The sequence below is a fragment of the Sander vitreus genome, chromosome 3 (genome assembly GCF_031162955.1).
Source record: "Sander vitreus isolate 19-12246 chromosome 3, sanVit1, whole genome shotgun sequence".
NCBI classification, from domain to species: Eukaryota; Metazoa; Chordata; class Actinopteri; order Perciformes; family Percidae; genus Sander; species Sander vitreus.
In genome coordinates, this window is record NC_135857.1 from 6,118,559 (window position 1) to 6,145,035 (window position 26,477).

At 41.4% G+C, this 26,477-nt stretch overlaps 1 protein-coding gene across 3 annotated transcripts in view; it reads left to right on the plus strand.

Annotated features, from left to right (window-relative positions):
- nf1a (neurofibromin 1a) overlaps positions 1 to 26,477 on the plus strand; it is a 223,417-nt gene that overhangs the window by 53,240 nt on the left and 143,700 nt on the right. For all 3 annotated transcript variants that reach the window (XM_078245820.1, XM_078245821.1, XM_078245822.1), the window contains exons 8-14: positions 11,320 to 11,477; positions 11,566 to 11,739; positions 19,411 to 19,539; positions 19,665 to 19,739; positions 19,831 to 19,962; positions 24,095 to 24,232; positions 24,418 to 24,531. In XM_078245820.1, the coding sequence (XP_078101946.1) occupies positions 11,320 to 11,477; positions 11,566 to 11,739; positions 19,411 to 19,539; positions 19,665 to 19,739; positions 19,831 to 19,962; positions 24,095 to 24,232; positions 24,418 to 24,531 (920 nt within the window). The remainder of the gene's footprint in view (positions 1 to 11,319; positions 11,478 to 11,565; positions 11,740 to 19,410; positions 19,540 to 19,664; positions 19,740 to 19,830; positions 19,963 to 24,094; positions 24,233 to 24,417; positions 24,532 to 26,477) is intronic.

A 26,477-nucleotide genomic window follows, 5' to 3' on the forward strand; every position in this document is an offset into this window, starting at 1 on the left:
GGAGTCTTAACATTACTTGTCAATTACAGGATATACAAGATTTTTCTTGGAGGGGGACCATGACAGAGAGACAGAAGAGTCTGCCAGTGGAGTAATTTTACCATTCATCCAGTGCCCTCTGGGGCTGCAGACTGTGGCAAAACTGAGGGCAGCCATTAACCCTATGACTCCCTTTGAGGACAATGGCGGATAGCTTCACAAGACTGCACTTAAAGGACAATTCCGGCGCAAAATGAACCTAGGGGTTAATAACATATGCGTACCGAGTTGAACGTTCTCTGGGACATGTTTTCATGCTAATCAAATGTGTATTTAGCTTTAAACAAGCTACCGCAAACCAGTGGTTAGCGGTAGCAGTCGAATCACGAACGCTGTGTTTGAGCTATGTTACTGGTTGCACGGCATTCGTCGTTCGACTGCTCGACTGCACTGTTTTCCAAGATGGCGCTCGCATGTAAACATGAACGCTCAAGGGGGTAAGCGAGCATCCGCAAAGCGTACCTCCTATGGAGACATTTTGATGCTAACAAGCCATCACCTGCCGTTAGCATTCCATTGACTGCCATTCATTTTTTTTTTTTTTTTTTAAATGATTTTACCTTTATTTTACCAGGGAAAAGAATCACATTGAGATTACAATCTCTTTTACAAGTGAGCCCTGACCAAGAAGGCAGCAGATAGAGGATACACTTTAACAGACAACAAGTAACAGACAGACAGGGATGGACAGAAATAAGAAATAAAAACAGAAAATCACATTTTAAAAACAAGCACAGACATGTGGATATATTTGATTTAGGTAGGACTTGAATTCAGTATGTGAAATAAAAACCTGGAGTTTTAGCTGATTTTGCAACTCATTCCATGAAGTTAGAGCACTGTAACTAAAAGAAGTTTTGCCAAACTGTTTTAGTTTGTGGAACATCATACAGTATGTATCTTCTTGATCTTAGATTGTATTCAGATCTACTATGTGCTAAAAGTGTAGTTAAATATGAATGAGTGTGTCAAGTTATTGATTTGTACACAAAGGTCAACCAATGTTTGAGCCTTCTTGTGTTGAGTGAGGGCAAACCAACCATTTCATATAATACACAGTGATGGGTAGAGTACTTTCCATGCATTATACATCTCAGTGCTGAATGATACACAGAATCCAATGATTTCAACAGGGTCTTTGTGGAGTCTGTCTGTAAAACACATCTCTATAGTCATGCAACCAGCTTTTTCCTGACTTTTTGTGTGAAGCAAGAACTGTTGCTGAAGTAAAAACCCAGCTTTAATTTCAATTTAGTGAGTAACTGCGCAATATGCAAATTAAAAGACATGTCTTCCTCCAGTATAAATCCCAGATATTTGTATGAGCAAACTAATTCTATTGGCCTGCCCTGTAATGTGTGGAGCTGAGGCAGGGAAGGTCCAGGCTTACGGCTTCTAGTAAAAAAACATGTATTTAGTTTTCTTATGATTAAGAACTAACCTTAATGCATTGAGCTGAATATTTTCAAATGCTTTTTGTAGCTTTAAAATTGTCTCAGCAAGTGATTTTGCAGAACAATAGATAATGGTATCATCAGCATACAGGTGTATTTTTGCATTAACATTTTCACTGAGGTTATTAATACATACTGTAAACAGCAAGGGCCCCAAAATAGAGCCCTGTGGTACACCAGAGTTAAAAAAGTAAGTTTCTCAGACATGTAGTCATTTAGAAGTACACGTTGACATCTGTTATTAGTATGTAGCTACTGACCCAACCTATAGCAGCATCAGAGAGGCCAATGCAAGCCAGCCGTGATAATAAGAGAGCATGATTGACTGTATCAAAGGCTTTTGTTAAATCAATAAATAATGCAGTACATGATTTACGATCATATGTCATTAAGTACTTTAATAGTAGCGGTGGCAGTACTATGATTTTTTCTAAAGCCAGACTGAAAAACGGATAGAATACTATTACTAACCAGGAACTGTTTTAATTGTTTCCAAAATCTTAGCTATCACTGATAATTTAGAGATTGGACGATAATTGTCCAATTTAGATGGGTCAACACCTTTCAACATTGGTAGAACCAGAGCAGTTTTCCAATCTTCAGGAACAATATTCTGTTCCAGTGATAAGTTTACGATATAAGTCAGCAATGATTTCTGCTGAAAATTTAAGAAAAATATGGGCTCAATCTCACCAGGTCCCGCAGATTTACGATTATCCAGTTTTTTCAGGGCCATTAAGACCTCATGACTCGTAATAGGCGTAAATTTGAAAATTTTGAATCTAGGACTATAGCCTCCCCTTGAGTGACATACGTTCAGAAGATTTTGATCAGAAAATCCACTGAATATAGATCCAGCTGATACAAAATGCTTGTTAAAGCAATTTACCATCTCGGTTCTATCGGTTATTTGCATTTCATTTATTGTTAGTTGGTTCGGGAAACCATTAGATGATTGAGTGGGGGACAACGACTTGATGGTTTTCCAAAACTTAGTTGGGTTATTTAGATTTCTTGTTGTTTCATTAAGATAAAACTCAGATTTAGCCTTGCGAGCTAGGGCTGTGCATCTATTTCTCAGGGCTCCAAAAGCCACCCAGTCCTTTTCTTGGCCAGTTTTCTAGCTCTGGCCCAAGCTGAATTCCTTTCATGAAAAAGCTAGACAGTTCATCAGTGAACCAAGGATTCAGCGAATAACTTTACATCTGAAGCATTTAAAGACTTTATTTTTCCATTGTTTATTTCTAAAGAAACATAACAATGTATAAAAGGCTCCATTACCTTGTATCTCACATTATGGCTCTGTAGCAGCCATTTTTGTAAAAATAGGCTAATGATTGTGTCATAACCACGCGACTTTCTCTTGCATAGTAGAGAAATTACCGTATAGTCAGGAGAAGTTTGCAGGCAGTTTCGACTTACATTAGCTGTTTAAGTTTAATAACTAATGTTAACCAGCATTTTAGTTAGCAATAATTAGCCTGTGCCTATGTTATCTCCTTACAATATACCTACGCTCTCCGTCTCTGCAAGATTCCGAATGATTGAAATTTCTCTTGGCACAGCTACCAGAAGACTTACAACTTTCAGACAGGTTGCTCACGTCACATCTACGTCGGCAAGCTCAGTTTGAGGCTGCGCAGTAGCGCTCAGCCATCACCGGAAAAGTGCTTCTAATAGACTTCACTGGTCTCCGTGGAAGTCTACGGTGTCGCTTTGTCCATTAATTGTACTGTCTATGTGAACGCTACTGTCTTTATAATCTATCTTTTTAATAAACTGTCTGTATGCTTACAAATTTCTCAATGCTTCAGTTTACATGTAAGGACCCTCATTATGCTACCGTTGAAGTGTGGTGCTATTTTGAGCCTTGTTTGTGGTATAAAATAGCGATTTACCCTCTGCCCCGAAAGCTAGCGTTAGCAGGTAACCACCGGTTAGCGGTAGCTTGTTTCAAGCTAGAGACACATTCAATTAGCATGAAAACATGTCAGAGAACGTTCGACTCGGTACACGTTATTAACCCCTAGGTTCATTTTGCGCCGGAATTGTCCTTTAACTATGGGATTCTTCACACATAAACATGGCAGGATAACACAGGAAAACAATTTTGTTGTAATTTTAAAATGACAAATACCACTTTACTTTATATGTAGTACTGATTGTAATCCTAAACAGTTTTTGAAATGACATGCATTTACAGTACATGGACTCCAGAAAAACAGTTAAAGCTGTACCGTTTCAATGAATAACAAATATATTCAAGTAAGAATTTGACTCTGTATTGAATAACAAATTACAGTAAATGCAATGATAATGCATATGAGGGTTAATGTCTACTGGCCAATGCAAAAGGGTACAAGTCCCATTTCATGACTTAAAACAGTGTAAGTGTAAAACACTGTAAATAGTCAAAATTCACAGGCTGACGTTGCAGAAATTGCTTCCCAGTCGAAGGTCCCTGTAAATAATTACAGGGACCTTTGACTGGGAAGCAATTTATGGAGAGACTGCTGAGAAGGCTTAAGGAAGTTCTGCAACGTCAGCCTGTGAATTTTGACTATTTACACTTTTACAGTGTTTTACACTTACACTGTTTTAAGTCATGAAATGGGACTTGTACCCTTTTGCATTGGCCAGTAGACATTAACCCTCATATGCATTACAATTTCAACAAACAATTTCACTAAGTTGTGTATAAACACAACTTAGTGAAATTGTTTGTTGTCAAATTTGCCTTCTTGCAAAGAATTGGATCCAGAATCAGAAATGCTTTGATGCACATTTTATTGATTCCATTGATTCTTATTTTCAAACTGTGGCTGAAAACTGAAATACTGTAAATATTACACAAAATACATGTAAACCAAAATAAAATATATTAGAGTATAAGAAATTAAGAAAATAAAAATAAAATCTCTTACAGTAAAGTATAAACATCTATTACTGTAGAGTATAAGAAATAGTTGACTATTGATACTCGGTCTCTTCTGTCTTGATGATGGGGCCACATGGCCATGATTGATAACGTGATCAATAACAGTTGCCCGAATTTCATCAGAAACCTGAGCCCTTCCAACTATACCTCCACCTCACACTCGGAGTCCTCTTCCTCGGACCCCTCTACCAGTTGCTCTCTCATCTGCCTTTGACCTCTTCCATCCATGTTGGCAAAGAACAACATAGACACTGCACATTTAAGGCCTGCAAAGGATTGCTAATTGAAGATTTGTGTGAAGGAGTGTTAAACAGGTGCTTCAGTGATTTCATACGTAGGTATTCGTAGGTAGTTTCTAATAGTTAGGAACAGATGGTTTCTGTTTGGTTACCACAGCTAAAACAATGGAGTTTGGACTTCTTGAATTACATCCTTGTTAACTGTTCTGCAAAAGGGTGGGGAAAATGTGTCAATCCAATGAGAAGGGGTTAACGCATTTGCAAACGGTGTCTTCTGCTCTACTGAGACAGTGATGATGAAAACCGAGTGGATCCCAGTTTGTTTAAGCAGGTCAAAGCAATCAAGAAAAACTGTTATGTTCAGCTAAGGCAGTTTGTCAGTAACTGTTTTCCCAGTTTTAGGAATGCGTTATGCCTGTTAGTGAGCGTGTGATTTGCCTAGAAACCTGTCAGTCAGCAGCTATACTTGTGATTGGAGGAGAGTTATGGGGGAGGGGCGTTAAGGTTCCATGCCAGTGTTAGCCAGGTAGAGAGAGCGGAGCTCGTTCTCTTAATACATCCATGACGGAGCAAATGAGAGACGTAAGCGAGTCAAACCTTGTGCACCAGCAATAACACTGGCCTTAGGACTCCTAAAGAACAGGAATTAGTGTTACTATAAATACTAGATTATAGAAGATAGATTGACATCCCCGGCGGGAGACTTAGCTCCAATTAGCCACAAGTTAGCTGACGTGTGTTAACCTCTGCCAAAACAGCACATCTTAGGTCTACATTAAAAGTTAACGCTAAACCAGCCCGCTTCTATGTGAAAACAAAATGGCAGAGATAAACAGACTTACTTGACATTTGGACGTTCAGGTGAACTTGTGGAAGCCATTGCAGATATGGGTAATAACACATCTGTGAGAATTCCTGTGAAGGTGTGGGGCCTCGCCAGCAAATTATCTGTAAATCGCGCCCTTTTTGTCCTTCCCCTCAAGCCCCTCCTCTCTACGCCAAAACAGTGACAGAAAGTTGAAAATGAAAACCAGTGACATTGTAAAAATCCTGACCGCGTAAAAAAGAAAAATGTTACTGAAAAAAGACAGACATCAAGAAAAAATGTAGATTGACATTGAAAAACTTATGATTGAAAAATCATAATGCAAAAAAATTTCAAAGTGAAATAATATAATAGCATTGTGAGATTATAACTTTTTGATGTTTGTGTTTTATATTTCAGTTCAACTTTTTTCAGTGCCAATATTTGTTGTTTTAATGCAAATTTTTATTTTCAATACCACAGGTTACTGTCACTAGCTCCATAGGTTCTTTAAACTTAAGAGAGGTTTTTTTTGTTTTTTTTTAATAGATTTTTGAAAGTTGTGAATTGTTTCAGAATCTTAGAATCAGAATCAAAAAAGGATTTAATGCCAAGTAACACTTCTAAGAAATTGCCTTTGGTAGATGGTGCATACATAAACACAAAAAAACAATAAATACAAAAACAAATGTATAGATACATAAACTACATAAATTCCCCATTCGCCCTATTCTGGGTGGCCCATTGTTCTTCCCTAAGCTTGTCTACCTGAGGCCTGAGAGCCTGAGGGTTCTGTGCAGTACCTAGAAGTTCCTAGGACTGCGCTCTTCTGGACAGAGATCTCAGATGTTGTTCCTGGAATTTGCTGAGAGTGCTCAGATTTCGACTGGAACCACTGTTGCCTTCACTCCCCACATCTTGAAGTCATCATTGTGGATTGCTACATCTATTACAACTGTCTCCTTCTGCTATTTGTCAACCACCACGATGTCCGGTATGTTAGCCACCACCATTTTATCAGTCTGGATCTGGAAGTCCCACAGGGTCTTTTGTCATTCTCTGCCACCTTTGGAGTTGCCTCCCACTTTGACCTTGGGACTTCCAGTCCGTACTAGGCACAGATGTTTCTGTACACTATGCCAGCCACTTAGTTATGGTGTTCCATGTATGCCGTACCTGCCTGCATCTTGCACCCTTTCTCAGGGTCATCTTTACAGAACGGACTGACATGTCTGATCGTCAGTTACATGATCGGCCACCGCAGCGTGACTACGGGTTGCGTGTCTCCAAAAGTTGAATCTGTCTCAACTTTTAACAGCAGGCTGCTGCGCAGCCTAAACGCACTACCCGCATTCAAAAAGAACGGAAAGACCTCCGTTTTCACCGTACCGTCTGAGGACCCACCCAGTTTGTGAATGCACGCTTCTCCTCCATGTTGCTTCCATGTTGCAGAGAGGACATGGTGGAGTGACTGGACTATACACACGGTTTGTATGTGAAAAGTATTAACAGGATTAAAAAAAACAAAAATAACTGACATGGGAAAATTACGTCAGTTAAAGGTTCTGAATTTCAATTCTTCAATCATCAATCTTCTTGATGTACTCCTGGATTGTTGTTGTTTCATCCTGGATAGTGGCTTTGATAGTGGCTTCTATCTCTTCCTTTGGCTAGGTTATTATACCAGCTGGGTATCTAATGACCGGCAGTGCGTATGTGATGATGGCTCGGACCTTGTTTTTTCTATTCAGCTGACTCTTCAGTACTTGGCTGTTGCCGACTTCCTTGCAACCTCATGGTTTCCATTTGCCTGTGGGGTTCCAAGGTATTTGTAGCTGTCTTGAACATCTGCTATGTTGCCTTCTGGTAGTTCCACCCCTTCAGTTGTGACCATCTTACCTTTCTTCCAGGATCAGTGAGTTAATGTCACGCTCATTCCTGGCATACAGCTTGATGTCATCCATGTAGAGTAGGTGGCTGATGGTCACTTCACTTCGGAACCCGTATCCGTAACCACTGTTAGTGATGATCTGACTGAAGGTGTTCAGCCCTATGCAGAACAACAGCGAGTACAAAGCATCTCCTTGGTATGTGCCGCACTTGACTTAACTTGTGTGATTGGCTTTGAGTTGGCCTCTAACAGTTGTCTTCCACAGTCCCATTGGGTTTTTGATGAAGGCTCTGTTGATGTCTTAAAGTTCCAAGCATTCCAGTATCCATGAGTGCGGCATTGCTTCATAGGCTTTCTTGTAGTCATGTGCCTACTTATATTAGCTGCAATGATAAGTAGGTATGATGGTGCAGAGGTAGGTAATTGGCCTGTAAATTTGCTCTTCCTTTCTGAGGGTCCTTCATGATCAGGACTGTCCGGCCTTGTGCTAACCACTCTGGGTGTGTCCCATCTCTCAGCAGCTGCTGTCATGTGTTCATAAAGTGCAGCCAGTAGGTGTGGGTCATATCAGGCCCTGGTGCCGTCCAGCTCTTTATGTGAGACACTTGTTCTTGGATGTCTGTTATTGTCATCACAATGGGTCTTGTTCTGGGAGGTTGCTGGGGTCTGCTCTTAGATCCACTAGCCACTAGGCATTGGTGTTATGAGTTGCCTCCTTCCCCTTTATGCTTTTCTAGTATTGTTCAATCTCAGTATTGCTGTTCTTTTATTGCTGCTACCTTGCCACTGGGAGTACGTTTGGTGGTTCAGTGGAGAACATCCTGTTTATTCTCCTGGCTTCTGATTCTGTAGTGTACCTCTTTAGGTGGGTAGCCAGAGCTGTGAGGCTATGTTCGGCAGTCTCCAGTGCCTGTGGTATGGACAGTTAGTGTACTTCCTAGGTACCTCTTTCTCTATCACACCTTTCTGTAGCTCTGATAGCTGGCTGACTTTCCTTCGTTTTTCTTTGATCTTAGCATCTAGCCGCCTTCTCCATTGAGGGTACTGCTCCTTATGGCCTATGTTCATCTTGTAGCCAAGTATCTCTAGGATCACGGTTGCCGTAGTGTATATCAGCTTGTTGGTCTCAGTGATGGTCTCAGTAGGTATTGTGTGTAGTGCTGCATTCACATCTTCTAGCAGACTTTCAGATGGTACTTTGTCTCTTACCCATGGTAACCGTCCAGGGGGGCTCCAGGTATCCAGTTTACTTATGATCATCTCTTGCTGCCCTTGCATTAAGCCTATCTGTTCTTGGGGCTTGGTACCCAACTTCAGATTGTAGTTGGGAAGATTACACCCCCCTGCTGACCTGGGTCCCCCTTGCCATAGCATCTTTGTTGTACCTCATCAGTCTCTAGTTGTAATATCAGTTTGCGACTGCGTATATTGGAACACTGAGCTAGTAGTTGTTTCTTGGTCCCACGTCCTCTTTATATAACCCCTTTCCTGGGGTCACTTGTGTAGTAGCGTTCTAGTAGTTCCATATTCTCTGCCCTAGTCCATGAATGTCTTGTTCCTGTAGCCCATTTCTCTTCAGGTTGCCCTGGTTCCCTTAGACCTGATACGGCCCTTGTTGATCTGGGTGACAGCTGAGCCGGTATGCCTCTCCTGTTTGTGTTTTCGTTTAATATTTGAGGTAGGCAGATAGCATCAAGCATCCAGCTTGTGTGAGGGAGCTATAGGCGTACTTAACATCAGGTTCAAATAAGAGTATTATTCGTTTTAACTGAGGTAATAATGTAATAAATTATTTGTAGTGAAAGTTAGTATGGCAAACTTACACAAGAGTTGCGATGTTCCTGTAGGCTATCCACAGTTGCTAGTTAACTCCAGTAAAGGGAAGAAAGGTTAGGTTGGTATATCCAGCAATTAATATTGAATGTGTCGCATGTTGAAACTGCACCAAAACTTTAATACTGCATCACTGGGTTCCCAGCAATACACGCCAAGTTTGAAGTAGATTTGATGAATGGTTCTTGAGATATTTGAAAGATACACACACATACATGCACACACAAAGGGTCCTCGATTTGTAGTTAGTTAAAACCTTATTTTGAAAAGCAGACTTAGTCTCATGTATGCCTGGGCAGTTTCAATTAATTTACCATAAAAGTCAGAATACCGGTGCAATCCAACTTCAGTGGCAACTGGTTTGACCACGGAGGCGGCTAGCTTGACCTTGTCTTTTACTCAGCAGTCAGCTCCTGTTCCTCGCTGGTGTTCTAGAGGTAGCGCCTGCATCTCCTCGGCCACCAGGTTGATGGTGTTAATCTTTTTTAATGAATAGGATTAATTATTTAATCAGTTATTTTTGACTGCTTTTGTTTTTTGTCACAGTGTACAGTTCTTGGAAGTGCGTTATGCCGCAACTCTGTATGCTACAACTGAAGTGAATAGGCGCTGTCTTTGAAAGATAAACAACTATAAAAAAAAAAGATGAACGATCAAATAAAAATAATAGACATTCAGAAACACAATACTTGAACTATACATGATTAAGGGACATTATTTGAACAGTAAGATTATTTCTTAATCCATCCATCCATCCATCTTCATCTGCTTATCCGGGGTCGGGTCGCGGGGGTAGCAACTCCAGCAGGGGACCCCAAACTTCCCTTTCCCGGGCCACATTAACCAGCTCCGACTGGGGGATCCCGAGGCGTTCCCAGGCCAGGTTAGAGATATAATCCCTCCACCTAGTCCTGGGTCTCCCCCGAGGCCTCCTCCCAGCTGGACGTGCCTGGAACACCTCCCTAGGGAGGCGCCCAGGGGGCATACTTACCAGATGCCCGAACCACCTCAACTGGCTCCTTTCCACGCAAAGGAGCAGCGGCTCTACTCCGAGCTCCTCACGGATAACTGAGCTTCTCACCCTATCTCTAAGGGAGACGCCAGCTACCCTCCTGAGGAAACCCATTTCGGCCGCTTGTACCCTGGATCTTGTTCTTTCGGTCATGACCCAGCCTTCATGACCATAGGTGAGGGTAGGAACAAAAACTGACCGGTAGATTGAGAGCTTTGCCTTCTGGCTCAGCTCTCTTTTTAAATCTAACGGTGCGATAAATTGAATGTAATACCGCACCTGCTGTGCCGATTCTCCGACCAATCTCCCGCTCCATTGTCCCTCACTCGCGAACAAGACCCCAAGGTACTTGAACTCCTTCACTTGGGGTAAGGACTCATTCCCTACCTGGAGAAGGCACTCCATCGGTTTCCTGCTGAGAACCATGGCCTCCGATTTAGAGGTGCTGATCCTCATCCCAGCCGCTTCACACTCGGCTGCGAACCGATCCAGTGAGTGCTGAAAGTCACAGGCCGATGATGCCATCAGGACCACATCATCTGCAAAAAGCAGCGATGAGATCCCCAGCCCACCGAACTGCAACCCCTCTCCACCCCGACTACGCCTCGATATCCTGTCCATAAATACTACAAACAGGATTGGTGACAAAGCGCAGCCCTGGCGGAGGCCAACTCTCACCTGAAACGAGTCCGACTTACTGCCGAGAACCCGGACACAGCTCTCGCTTTGGTCGTACAGAGATTGGATGGCCCTGAGAAGGGACCCCCTCACCCCGTACTCCCGCAACACCTCCCACAGTATCTCCCGGGGCACCCGGTCATACGCCTTCTCCAGATCCACAAAACACATGTAGACTGGTTGGGCATACTCCTTATATCTTATTTCTTAATATCTACTGTATATAATACCTATCGGACCCCCCTGCCTGCCAGGGCCGGCCACAGTAAACACTGAACAGTATAATCCAAAACACTAATTGTCAGCTGTACAGGTTTCTTATTTGGTAAACACAGTTTTTCAGTTGAAATGATTCTTCGGCTGTTCCACAAGATAGCTTTTGAATGTGAAGTTGTTGCCATTAACTCTGTGTGTGTTGGTCTGTGTTCAGAAGCTGCAGAGAAGTTGTTTGACCTGGTGGACAGCTTTGCGGAGAGTGCTAAGAGGAAGGCAGCTGTGTGGCCTCTGCAAATCATTCTCCTCATCCTCTGTCCAGAGATCACACACACCATCTCCAAAGACACCGTTGAAGACAGCAAGGCCAACAAGGTGGGAGGAAAGAACACACACAGACACACACAGAGCAGATACTGACTCCAGCACTCACACAGACTTTCCTTTCCTGTTGTGTCTGCAGAAACTGTTTCTGGACAGTTTGCGGAAAGCTTTAGCAGGCCAGGGTGGCAGCAAGCAGCTGATGGAGAGTGCTGCTATTGCCTGTGTCAAACTGTGTAAAGCCTCCACATACATCAATTGGGAGGATCACTCAACCATTTTCCTCCTGGTCCAGTCCATCGTCATGGATCTCAAGGTCTGAGCAGTTACTGAATAATTTTCTCTTTTCATGTTTTGTTTTAAGTGTTCCTTCTTTGTATCCATTTTGGTCACAGCAGCTAAAAAAGTTTAAAAAATGTTATATTTCCCATAACTATGATCTTTGTTGGTTAGATTAATTCTTTAAAGCTATTAATCTAACCAAAGCTTTAAATGTTATAATAATGAATGTCTGTTACATTCAAGCCATTGCCTAATGAGTTAATACAAAGCTAATATAGCCTATCAGCTCCACAAAACTCTCTGTATTTCTCAGTACGGCTATGTTTACAAAATGGTGTACTCCAGCGACTTTCATGAGCAAAACCTCTAGTGATGTGTTTTACGTCACCGCTGAGAAAGGACAAAAGCAGCCTTCAGCTTTGGAGACAAAGTAGTTTTCAGTTTATAACGTTCTAACATACTATTTTGCATTTCTGTTGCATACAAATTACAAGATAAATACCTCATCTGAAGATTCCATCATGTTTTTTAAATAATTTGTGTCCTTGATTTGATGGGATAAACGCTGCTAGCAACTGCTTGGTGAAGGGGTGGGGGTGGTGCGCACAGTGTTGTCATTAATAATTTCTCATGGAGGTGACAAAAATGCCTGGGAGAAGACCTCGGGAAAGACCCAAGTCTAAGATAAGATTATATCTCCACCCTGGCCTGGGAACGCCTCTGGGTCCCCCAGACAGAGCTGGTTAATGTGGCTCGGGAAAGGGAAGTTTCGAAGTCCCCTGCTGGAGCTGCTGCCCCTGCGACCCGACCACGGATAAACGAAGGACGTTGGATGGATGGAGCTTTAAGTTTTTTTCCACCCCAGATAAGGCCGCTGCTCCAGGACCTGTACGCCACCAGGACTCTGAAGCGTGCTGGAAAGATTGTGGCTGATCCCTCCCACCCCGGCCACAAACTCTTTGAGTCACTCCCCTCTGGCAGAAGGCTGAGGTCCATTAGGACCAAAACCTCACACCACAAGAACCGTTTTTTCCCATCCGTCACAAGCCTTATCAAAAAGGCCCGGAACCCACCCTGACACTCTCCACACCCCACCTCTGGCTCTACATGCTACTGTACTTACTCTGCTGTACTCCTCTTTCTAGTTTTATTTTTAATACATGCTGTGTATATATTTTTATACTTGTTTATATTCTAATACTCGATTTTCTTAACCTTCTTATATTTAGAGAATGTGTGACATGCACCTACAACACCAAAACAAATTCCTTGTATGTGTAAAAGACATACTTGGCAATAAAGCTTTTTCTGATTCTGATGTCACGATACCAGAAATGTAGTAGTCAACACCATTACTAGTGAAATTCCATGATTCTGGATACCCAATTTGATACCACGGTAAAAAACACAACAATAAATCCCATGTACTCCTTTATAACATGTTCTTAAAGATAACAGGAGAACAGTCCTTTAAACACTATCGTGTTTTTGTGGCCAGATTGGACCAGTGGGTAGAGCAGGCGCACATATACTGAGAGGCTTATGCCTCGACGCACAGGTCCAGGGTTTCGAGTCTGACTTGTGATGATTTTCCTGCATGCCTTCCCCATCTCTCCCCTTTCTCACCTAGCTGAGTAAAGGCGGAAAAGCCCAAAAAAATTATATTTAATTAAAAAAATCGTCATGTTTAAAAAAACATCAGGATATTACATTTAATAATTGCATTGAAAGATGGCTTTCTGTGGCTAGTTAGTTAGTTAGTGAACAGGTAAGTAACTGATCTGGAAGAGGATTCTTTTTTTGTCTTTGTCTTGACTGTCTCTCATTTGGACTCGGTCTTGACTTGGACTCAAACTTCTTTGGACTCGGTCTTGACTCGGTCTCGACTAGCCCTGGTCTTGGACTTGTCTTGGACTCCACAAAGGTGTTCTTTACTACAGCACTATACGTAGATTCACGACAACTGTGTGGATGCTAGTGTTGTCAAAATACCAAAATTATGACTTTGATACGATACCCTGCCGAAATATCTCGACACGGATACTGAAACGATACCATGGCAAAAACCTAAAACATTTGGAAGTAATGGAATAATAGATGCCTAAACATGGAACTTCTTTGTTTGTTTTTTATTAATTAAAAATGTTTTTAAATGTTAACATGTTTAAATTGAAAGATTTACATGCTATGGAGTAATTGGATGTCCGCTATACTTCAATGTATGCTATTTCTTTAATAGTTAACTTCAAATTTGCAACCAGATATCACTTACAGCACCCATTACAACTTTGTTTGATGGAACAGCACCCCCACCCCTGCATTAGTACCCTTTCTGGTGGAGAGTGGTACTTCAGCATGGTAGATGATGAGGCTTTCAAAACAAAAGCCCACAAAATAATAATAAATTCAGATGATGTTCTGTGAAAAATTGAGGAGGGAATGCTGCTTTAATCACAAAGGTTATTTTTTGGCCGCAGCAAAGTTAAAACCGCTCGCTCATACAGTTTACCAATCCAAATGCAGTCCTCTAAGCACAGCGCTGGGCAAACACACTGCACCTGTCGCACAACAACACAACTCATGGCTCTTATGAAAACACTGTAATTTTTTAAGTACCAGAACTAATAGAGATGATGATCAGCTACCTTTAAATCTGAGGCCATGGTTCTCAGCAGGAAACCGATGGAGTGCCTACAACGGTTAGGGAGTGAGTCCTTAACCCCAAGTGAAGGAGTTTAAAGGAGAATTCTGGTCGATTTCAACCCGTAGCTCTGTTGTTTGTGAATTAGGAGTACTGTCAGTAGCGAGAAAAACGAAAACAATCGGTGCTGCCTACACTGAGTTATCCTCCTGCTAGATTTTGCACCCAACAGGCTTAAACAGGGCTTAAACAGGGCAAGTTTTAAACGTGTTTTTAGAACAAACATGTTCGAAATGACATTACAAGTGCTTATCCATGTGCAGCTATTTCTTCCAAGGGAACACAGCGAATTTGACTGCAGTAGATGTGACAGGCATAAAAGTTGTGTTAATCCATACCTGTTGATTTCATGCTGTCCGGTGAAGTCCACACTAGTCGATTGCCGATCTCATATAATCCAATATTCCAAAATGCACCTGACACCACAGTGGAGCGAGCAGAGCTGCAGTTCAAGAGTTTAACAGCTAGGTAACCTAGCAACGGCGGACCTTGTCGGCAAAAGCAGGGAGGAGCTCACAGAGCTTACAGACGGAGCTTGGAGTTAGATCAGGACTAATATGAGAAAATGGTTCGAGTTTGTGCCTTTCCAAATTGCAGCAACCAATATAAGGGATGCTTGAGCTTTCACCGTCTACCCTTCCGCAACCGGGAGATTTTACAGTTGTGGCTGGTTGCATGTGATGCGGGTAGATGATGCTCGTGTGGATACTGTATCGCAATGACCACCGAGGAAGAAAGCCTGTGCTGTAAGGAATGGGATCTTATATAGCCTGGTCTGGATGGGTCCCCAGATAACGGATATTGTTTCGCCCATACAGAGAGGTTTCCCCATCTGATCTATAAGGATGTTCTGGAAGCATTTTTTTTTTGTCCCGAAAGTAAATTGGAAGAAGCGGCTGAAAACCGGACGGACCTGATGGCCAGCTGTCTAATGAGTGAGTACAACAGGCTTTCGTGACTCTGTCCTAGCTTAGGTACATTTGCTTTTTGTTGTAAATACACATTCAAAACACTAATCAAAACACACCTCTTCAGATTAGCTTTCCACATACAATAATCTTACATTTCTCATCTGCTTACTGTTTTTATTGTTTTTAATTGCTTCTAAATATGCTTGTTGTATGTGTCGGTTTTATTGCTTATCTGTTTTTAGCATCTATGTGCTATATGTGCTGGTTTTTACTGTAAAGTGTCTTTGAGTACGATGAAAAGCCCTCTATAAATGAAATGTATTATTATTTATTATAAATAAATGTGTCACTTCTTTAGTGAAATAACCAAAGCTCGCCCTTCCTCCCCCCCAGCCAATGCAGACTCGTGGCCTATCGGGTGATTCTGGAGTTGGTTCTGAGAGGAGAGCACCTTGGCGTGGCACCAGAAGAACATTGCCTACCTGTGTTATAGCAGTGATCAGACAAGAGTACCCCTCCCCCACTGGAAGTTAAACGGGATTCAAAGAGGCAGAGGACATTTTCTGAGTCTAATAATATGATTTCTAGTAATACTTGGTATTGCCATTACTAGGAATAAACAAAGCAATTGCACAGTTCTATTAGGAAAAAGTAAGAATATGTATATTGTACAAGTAAAGTAAATTTTAAGAATAAATAAATTCTAAGAATAAGTACATTGTACAGTTCTATAATATATTGCTGCACCTGTCTGTTATCAGTGGTTTTATAATATAACAGTACACATTACATTTGCGCTTTTGTGTCTTTACTTCAACAACAAAAAGGAAATTACAATATCACAATCTAGACACAATCAATGTAAAGTATCTACAGTGCAGTGTGTGGTTTTATACATAATCATGCTGCAACATAGTCTGAAGTGTACAAAGAAAAAATAGGTCAGTACTCTTTTCCTAGGCCTAGAACATGCTCATAATGTGACCTGGCTTGAGCAACCAGTTCACTCTTATCCGGCCGTGGAACTGGAGCTATGTTACAAAGCAGTCGCCTTCTTCTCGGTCCATGACGGGGTAAAGACTGGGAGAAGACTATGGTCCTGTCTTCTCTCCTCTTCCAGACACGCTCCATCAGGTCATCGCGGAAGGCCCTAGACTGCTGCGAGTAAACAACTTTGTGCTTTGGTTGTCCTGACAAAAACACGCCACCGTTTAGTCCAGCATCACAATGAAATATAAAAACTGACTATATAGTATGCAATGAATGTAGTATCTTTACATAAGAAATAATGGCATACTGCAAATAACTGCTAGCCTATAAAACTAATTTGTCATAGTCCAAAACATTACCATATTCTAGTCCTGAAATACATTCTAATCATCAACATTCCCATCTGGAACATTGTCTTATATCAAAGAAAATACATTCCACTCACTTGTGACACATCTTTACTGGCTGTGCAGGGGACAGTCAAAGATGGACTAGATGCAGAAGTACTTAGGTCATACAATTCACAAAAAAAGGATGAAACTCCAACGATGTCTGAGATGTCCGTTTGTAGTTACAACATGATTATGACATTTACAAGGATTATCTCGACAAAGCTAACTGTAATATAAAGAACAAAAAGAAAAGGTATTAAACTCACTTGAGACAGATGTCCACTGGCTGTGTGGGGGGCATTGAAAGATGGGCTAGATGCAGTGGCAGCCTGGTCCTTCAATTTACAACATAAAGTAATATAAATAACCTTGTAATAACAATATAGGAAAATGATTGTAATAGCAAATTAACATTCAAAATGGTTAAATAGAACAACTTCCTGTTTTTTGCTGTAAAAGAGGGAGTGCAAGATAGGCTATGCCAGATGATGAAGGCTTTGAACGTTGTTGTGGGGTTTTTGTCTGTGGACCTGAAAGAACTATTTTGAAACTGGCCTGATGACCAGATTTGCTTGACGCCTTCTTGGGAGTTGACTGTGGCACTGCAGCTAATTCCGTCTCTATGTCACTGAATGTTGTCCCCTAAATAAGTAAGAAGGAGAAAGAACATTGTAGTCAGACTCAATGGGCCAAAACAGTAACATTTAGGATGCTTCTATCATAATCAGTGTTGGGTGTAAGGCAATTACAGTAATATATTCATTTTTGCTGTAACGCAGTAATATAACTCATTACTAATTACATGTCGGTAATATCATATGCGGGATACTATCTCAGTAACGGGAGTTACAACATTCAGTGGTGTTTTTTTTTTTTTTCAAGAATTCACCAACACTGCGAAACATTTCTTCACAGGGAAAAAAGTGAGAATTACTTTAGCCTTGGAAAGTATAAATCATAAAGACATTACCTCCAATTTGTGTGCAACTGGTCTTTTCGCTTTTGGAATGGCATTTGCCTTCAGATACCGGGACTTGACGCTCTTTTCGGTGAAGTTGTCCTCATCAAAATGTTCGCTGCAAACACGGTAATCTCTCTCACGTAATGTTCGCAAGGGAGTTTGCACATCAAGCTGAAGTGCAACCAGCCAAAACTGTAAAATGTCCCGGTTGCGGAGGGGTAGACGGTGAACCTTGGCAAATCGTTTTTTGTGTGGAAAAAATGCATTTTGGAATATTGGATTGTATGAGATCGGCAATCGACTAGTGTGGACTTCACCGGACAGCATGAAAGCAACAGAGGTATGGATTAACACAACTTTTATGCCTCTCTGTCACATCTACTGCAGTCAAACTCGCTGTGTTCCCTTGGAAGGAATAGCTGCACATGGATAAGCACTTGTAATGGCATTTCGAACATGTTTAGAGGCTAGAAACACGTTTAAAACTTGCCCTGTTTAAGCCCTGTTTAAGCCTGTTGGGTGCAAAATCTAGCAGGAGGATAACTCGGTGTAGGCAGCACCGATTGTTTTCGTTTTTCTCGCTACTGACAGTACTCCTAATTTACAGACAATTTTTAACAGAGCTACGGGTTGAAATCGACCGGAATTCTCCTTTAAGTACCTTGGGGTCTTGTTCGCGAGTGAGGGGACAATGGAGCGGAAGATTAGTCGGAAAATTGGCGCAACGGGGGTGGTATTACATACACTTGCACACACATACACATATCGCATCATTGTGACAAAAAGAGAGCTGAGCCAGAAGGCAAAACTCTCTACCGGTCAGTTTTCATTCCTACCCTCACCTACGGTCATGAAGGCTGGGTCATGACCCGAAAGAACTAGATCCAGGGTACAACCGGCCGAAATGGGTTTCCTAAGGACGGTGGCTGTCTCCTCCCTTAGAGATAGGGTGAGAAGCTCAGTCATCCGTGAGGAGCTTGGAGTAGAGCCGCTGCTCCTTTCCGTCAAAAGGAGCCAGTTGAGGTGGTTTGGGCATCCGGTAAGGATGCCCCCTGGGCGCTTCCCTAGGGAAGTTTTACTGGCACGTCCAGCTGGGAGAAAGCCTTAAGGAAGACCCAGGACTAGGTGGAGGGATTATATCTCCACCCTGGCCTGGGAATGCCAGAGGAACCCCAGTCAGAGCTGGCTAATGTGGCTTGGGAAGGGGAAGTTTGGGGTCCCCTCCTGAAGTTGCTGGCCCCGCTACCCGACCCCGAATAGGCGGATGACGACGGATGGATGGATGGACAACATTAATGCATTAATAATATCATTGACTTTAGCCTGGATTGTAAAGTAAACTATGATATGAATAGAATGATGTCATGTGAGTCAACCGATGTATTTAACTACCTAATTTCCCCTTCCAAAATCACTTCAAAAGAGTCACAGCGCTTACTTGCTTTTGTGTTTGTATAGCAATAAAGTTCAAGAAAGGATGGTTCAAAATCACCTTAGTAATTCGAAAATGATTAATTATTTCCAAATAGAGCTATTTAAGTCATCTGGTAAAAATTGCGGTATGATTTCATATTGCAATATATATATCGCCCGTTATAACAGTTGTAATTGTCCCTAATTCTTGAGCTGGATGTATAAATTGAGAAGTAACTGGTGTGTGAGTGTATTGTGACAAGTCTGGTGTATATCTCACCAGAAAATATACTTTTAACCGACCTGAAGTGACCTGTGGCCCTCCCTGTCCCACCAGGCTCTGCTGTTCAACCCAGCCAAACCCTTCTGGAGGGGGACGGGCAGCCAGAATGCTGATGTTGAGCTTATGATGGACTGCTTTGTCTCCTGTTTCCGCATCAATCCTCACAACAACCAGCACTTTAAGGTGGACTGAAAAGAAGTGATATTATTTGTTGTTTGTAACGTTTCCCCTACTTAACAACATGGTGCAGGTACGTAATATCAGTTTCACTAGCTAATTGTCATTAGTGTTTCATCTTTGCCCTTAAGGTCTGTTTGGCTGCCTCCTCCCCTTCAACCTTTCATTTTGTCCTGGTCAACTCGTTGCACAGAATTATCACCAATGTAAGTCTTCAGAGCTTCTTCATACATCAGTGATGTTAGAATCGTTTGATGTGTTATTTCACTTGTCTTGCTCTGTGTTGTCTACTTTCAGTCCGATCTGGACTGGTGGCCTAAAATCGATGCAGTGTACTGCTACTCTGGAGAGCTCCGCTTTATGTTCTCAGACACCCTCAACCGCGTGATCCAAGGTGTCGGCACCCATGCTCCACTACGCATGACACCGGTAAGAGGACAGTAACCTGTTACATTACTATACTACACTAAACATGCCAAGTCATAGTCATTGTAAAGTGACTGAGGGGTAATAAACTAAGCAGTTAAACTCTTAAAGGACAATTCCAGCGCAAAACGAACCTAGGGGTTAATAACAGATGTGTACCCACTCAATCACTCTCTGGGACATGTTTTCATGCTAATCGAATGTGTTTGTAGCTTGAAACAAGCTAGCGCTGACCGCTGATTAGCTTACAATGCTAGTATTTGGGGCACAGGGAAAGTAAAAACAAATCGCTTATTATACCACTAAAAAGGCTCAAAATATCACCACACTTCAACGGTAGCATAATGAGGGTCCCTAAATGTTAACCGAAGCATTGAGAACTTTGTAAGTGTACAGACAGTTTATTCAGACTGTCTTTCTAAACTATCTTTTTAAGAGCGATCGAAAAGAGTATCTGTTATTAACCCCTAGGTTCATTTTGTACCGGAATTGTCCTTTTAAGTTGACCTGAATCTGAAAATATGTATTATGGATTTATTTTTTTTAAACACTACATTTACCCAAAGTAGACTTAAATGTTGTTTTCTTTATGATGTTACACATTGAAACATAATTCAAGTTTACTACACAGTGGGTTTTATTTTAGTAGTTTTGTCCATTTCTATCAGTAATGATAACATTGTATTTACCAAAGTAATTGTTAAAAACAAGGAACATGCTGAAATGCCTACAGTGAAGTCCAACAACAAGCATGAGCAGTCAGATGTTAGACAGGTTGGAAACAAAGCAACAGTTTATTTAGATCATCTAAACCCCTTTATTTGGGTGTCAAACTGAAAGTGAACAATGAAATGTCCCTAATAACCTCATTGAACAGATAAACTGCACATAACTACGATGTGTAGAGTAGTTCAAAGTAGTCCCAAGAAGTCGTTGTGTAAACCTTGATGGATAGATATGCGTGAGTGACAAAATGACACATAGTTGGCATAGAAATTAAGCTGGTGGCCTTCTTAAGCTGATTAACTGGACTCTCTGTAACTGATAGTAACTAAACCTGGCAACAGCATGAACTTTCTAATAACATTTACAAGTAAACTGTATTTAACATGGATCAGTCACACCTGGCTGAAGGCCTCTTAGGTCAGTTTTAACTACCAGGAACTACCAGTTCCAGTTAACCTGCTCAGTGGATCCCTAGTTCCCAGATATCTACAATGTTAATATTGATGAGAAAAATGATGACAAACATACAAAAATAATATTGTAATAAATCGGTATTGCCCTTAAATTACTTTAGTTGTTTACGAAGTAATACCACCATGAGTTAAAATCATAAGCTTTTTGAAAAATGTGCAGTTCTGAAAAGTATGTGGTTATCTCTACTGAAAGGCATTCTTCAACAAAAAATCCCATGTGCAAAACGCAAACCAACAATGTGTTAGTGACTCTCTCAATTATTTTTGACTAGGACTGGCCCTGAACAGGATTTGGTTTGGGGACCAGTGTTTCCCATAAATAGGTTCTACTTGGGTGCCCTGCCCAGGTAAATTGATACCTGCCCAGGTAGATAGGGTTAGCGTAGGGGGGTAAAATACTTATTTTTGTAACAATCAAGTATCAAAAACTGAGGAGGACACACTGTTGGATGCTGTCCTCCTCTCCTACTCTTTCTTCAATGCCTAACAAATCTATCGCTATCTCTTTCTCTCCCTGACCCTGTCTTTCTGCTTGAGCAGCACTGGTTGAAGCCTGAAAATATTGTAAACAAATTAATAACATCACTAATTACACATTAATTCGGACTGTTCAGCTCTGTTTCAGACTGATACCTCCAGTTCAGGCTGGTCCTTATTTATAATAAGTTTATTTGATTCACAGCTGCTACATATGCTGTTTTGACCTCGACAACCCAACTGCATTTTACTGCAAACTTGCGACTAGTTCACTTTCTAAAACAGGCGCAATCACTTGTTTGGGTCGGGACTCCAACATTAACACACTGACAATATTGTATTGAATTTAAAATATTTTTATAGTACTTTTTAATGTGTGATTGTGTAAAGGTGTTCATGAGATACCAATCTTTCGTGAACTTGTGAATTTCGCCAGCTGTCTTCTCTCGTTTTCATGGAGATAGACGCTGTGTGCACGGTGGGGAGGGGCTGTGTGTGTGTGTGTAGCCTATGTGAGAGAGGCGTGTGAGTGACCGAGAGACGGAGGAGAGCAGGGAAAGGAAATACAGCTGAACAAATAAGCAGCGTGTTTTAAATAGCGTTCAAAAAATTATTTAATAACGAAACGCAATATGTGGCGGCAGGTGTTGATTGTATGGCGCACCTATGTGTGGGAAACACTGTGGGCAGTAGCGTTGCTAGTTTAACTACTTCTCAGTAGCATCACTGTTTTCTGAATGAAATAGCTTTGTAGTAGGTTAGCTCTTTAATTGATGAGGTAGTGCGGTAGCGTCCAGACAAGTGCAGTGGATGTAGTAAACTACTTTTGCCATGTTGCTACATTTATTGGGGGGAGGGGGGAACTTTATCTTCAGTGTAATGAAGCTTAATTTATTGTAGAACTGGTAGCTTAGCTTACTAAATTTTCCAATAGCCCGTCCAACAATGGTAATAAGCAATATGACAACATGATTAACAACATGATTGGCGCATTACTGCCACCATGTGATCCGGAGTCGCTACATTCTCATTATAAACTGTCTCATCAGTCTCACTCGGGGGCAGCTGAGACAAGTGCAAAACCTAGTGGTATAATTCAGTAGCCCGGTGTTTGGCTTGATATCAAACCGGTTTGAACATTTTTACACTGACCAAAGCCTACTCATAATATACAAATAAGCATGTAAAGACTAAAGTGAGATCTATTAGCAGCAATACTGTCTTTCTATGTATCTAAATACAGTATTTGTCTATATAAATTGTCCTTCTCAGGGCCGTTTGCTGGATCTGGTTAAACTTTAATCCATATTTTAGTGTTACTTTATTGGAAAAGGCTGAATCTCCCCTGTCTTCATGTTTAAGATGTCAAAATGCAGAAAAGGATATGACACAACCAAAAAGATATGATGCACAAGTATGGTGAAGAACATACATTATTACAAATAACTAATAATATTGGGCAAAATCTGAGCTTGTACTGGCTGATGATCCAGCATCTTTTGACAAACTTAAGCACCTGTAAATTATAAATAACAATACTATTTATACCTTTGCTTGGCTGAATACCTAATAACCATTAGGTATTCAGCCAAGCAAAGGTATAAATTTACTGAAAGATGTGCATCTATACTGCCCAGTATGGATGCACATTCAAAATTTATAATTATTATTTTAAATTCAATATTTTATCAATAGTCAGTGTCAATCCACTGCTTTCCATCTTGCATTGAGTTGTAATTAAACCTTGACTGACAGATTAGGTCATCACTGTGTCTTAAATAATGTGCACATTTATTGTCTACCCCGGTCCCCACAGAGGTTATTGCACATGCATATTAACGTGTGTTCAAGGTTATCTTTTTTCCGAGCTGCAGTTTATGATCAACGTTGCCTGTTATCAAGCAAAATAAATAACGTAAGTTGTATTTCGCTCTCACTTTTGTCAGGCACAAAGTCACAGAACAAAGTAAGAAAGCAAGACACAGCCAGACCGACAGAGAGACTATAGAGAGAGATGCACTGCAAGTGAACACATCAACTTAACATAGGCCTAACTGTTATAAGCTGACATCAAACTTGGAGAGGAGGGAACACAAGTTTACCTGATTGCTATTTTGCTTTGTCTTTTCTAGACCAGATAGTTCCGCTTCACTCTGATCACAGTTGTAAACATTGACTCACAAGGCGGATGCGGAGTCCTTGCATAATTTGCGGGGGCTTAAGCAGCCTGCCTAGTTAGCGTATGGGCCGACCGGCTCGGTTTCATGCTCTTATGGGGCATTTCTAGTGCTCTTCGGGGCCCTCTTGTAGCCACGGGGCCCTAAGCAGCCGCTTAGTTTGTTTATGCGTAATTTCCTAAAACAACTGGTCACTAGTTTTTATCAAACGTTACTCAAAAACAAGGACATACTATGCCTAAACCTAATGAATCATCCCTGTTGTCTGCTGCCCTCCCACAGAGTCTGACATTCAAAGGGAAGATGACCACCAGCCTTAAGTTCAAAGAGAAAGCCACAGAACTGGACACTCGAAGTTACAAGTGTCTCCTTCTCGCTCTGGTCAAACTCATCCACGCTGACCCTAAACTCATGTTGCATGTGAGTCTGCTACAACATATTGGTTTCTACGTGACTACTTTTCTTACACGCAGGTTTTGGCGTACCCATTCACTCTAGATGTTTTGTGTTCTTATTTGGTGCCAATGTTCATGAATGTCCACTGTATGTTTTATAACTGACATGACAAACAACTTTTTTAACTTTAACTTGTTTTTGTGTGTTAGAACCCAGTGAAGCAAGCTCCAGAGATGCAGAGCAGTACAGCAGAGCTCATCACCGGCCTGGTGCAGCTAGTGCCTCTAACTAACACCACCCAGCTCTCACAAGAAGCCATGGAGGTCAGAGACCAAACTAGAATTCCGACTTGAGTTGTTTTCTCTAGGCAGTCCTTCCAGAAAAAGGATTTTTGTGATTGTTGCGGGAAAAAATCCTTGATTATGCAGCACGCTTTCTTAAAAAATGCGATGGAATATGCGGGATATTTATGCAATTTTATGCGATGAAATTGCGGGAACTTACAAAAATTGTGGGGACTTGCAAAAACTGCGGTTTCATCATGGCTTCATCGCAGGGTTTGTAGCTTTTCGATGATGTTCATGTCGCGTAATTACGTCACTTCATAACATTCCCATGGCAACGGGAAAATGGCTGCTCTTGTGTAAAGTAAACGCAAACCCTTTTCAAGTTTCTGTTAAGATATATGTGACTTTTTGACGAAAATGCGAGGATTATGAAATCATGCAAGCCCCGCATATTTTGCACGGAAATTGGCAATTTATGCGGCGAAAGTGTGGCATATTTGAAAAAATGACGCCCCCGCATAAATATGCAGACATTGGCTGATTATGCATTGAATTATGCGATTGCATAATCACATTTTTCTGGAGGGACTGTCTAGGGAAGCACCGAATCCAGGATTTGGCTTTGGATTCCGCCGAATATTGGGCTTTTTGACGGCATTCGGTTTCTGCCGAACCTTAGAATTGTTTTCCACCGGACCCTATGCTTGCACTACCCGCGCTACGCTGGTTGACATAATGACGCCGCCGTTGATTATGGGAAAGTGTTTACGTAGGTGGACCGTTCAATGCAGTAGGCTGTGAGAAAGTGAAAATGGAACTCGTGAGCAGAAAGTGTTGTTTGGCAGTATTTTCAGTCAAAAGAAGGCGATTCAAGTCGAGCCACATTTGCAATGACGATTTGTCTCGTGGTGGCAAGGATCCTAAACAATACACAACATCGCTGCTGTTAAAACATTTGCGTATGAAGCATCCAAAATAATACGAGTTGTGCATGAAGGAATCTACAGACAGCATCCAAAATGCAAGCAACTTCAGGTACGGCAAAGGACAGTCACATCTAAAAACTTGTGTTAACCAGACATTGCCTCTCCCGGGCTCTCCCTACAGTGGGAGCGGAGCGACCGAATGGCCGGCTGCTGCTCGTTAGCTAACATTAGCTTTCTAATTTAACCCACCCAACATGCCTTCAGAATTCAGAATTGGGGGGTACAGATTCAATTATTGGCAAATTATCAAAGATGTTATATCAATATTAATAAAGTTATGATTATGTGTATTAATAACTACCAAATTGAAAAACAATCAAAACGGGGCACCACCCTGGAATCACGGACCAATAACTGAACTGTGAAACAATCTCATAGGTGGTGTTCCCTTTAAAATACACTCTGCGCATGTCGGGGGTACCGGCGGCTCCCAGTCCTCGCGGACATGTATTTCTGTGACCGTCGGACAGTACACGCAAGATTTAAAATGAATTCCCTCCATTTAGTGCATAGCGTTGGAAATAACATTTTTCAAATTGTGCACCACTTCCTGTGTCCACTATTTGGTGCTAGAGAACACACACTATTTATACGTCATGTATAGGCCTGTAACAATTATTAAATAATTCTAAGTCTAACTTCAATTATTCTTCGTAACCATGGTTATTTTGTTTAATTTTTATGATCCATGAATTCATAGGACGCAGTGCCGCAGTCCACTCAAGTTGGCTTTCTGTTACGAGAGTAGTGTTAGTGTGAGCTAGAATGGCAACAGGTCTGTTAAGTGAGTGATTAAAGAGACTAAAGAGAATCTAATTATTACACTATTGTACTAAAAACAGAAAACACTAACTAAAACTAAAACCTGACCTTTCTGGCCTTTCTTGATGCAAAATCATCAATGGTGTTATCGTATGAAATCTGCTCCCCTATTGAGTTATTGATACTGCTGACAGCAAGGCCAGTGAGCTGTTTCTGGGACATGGTTGACCTCAG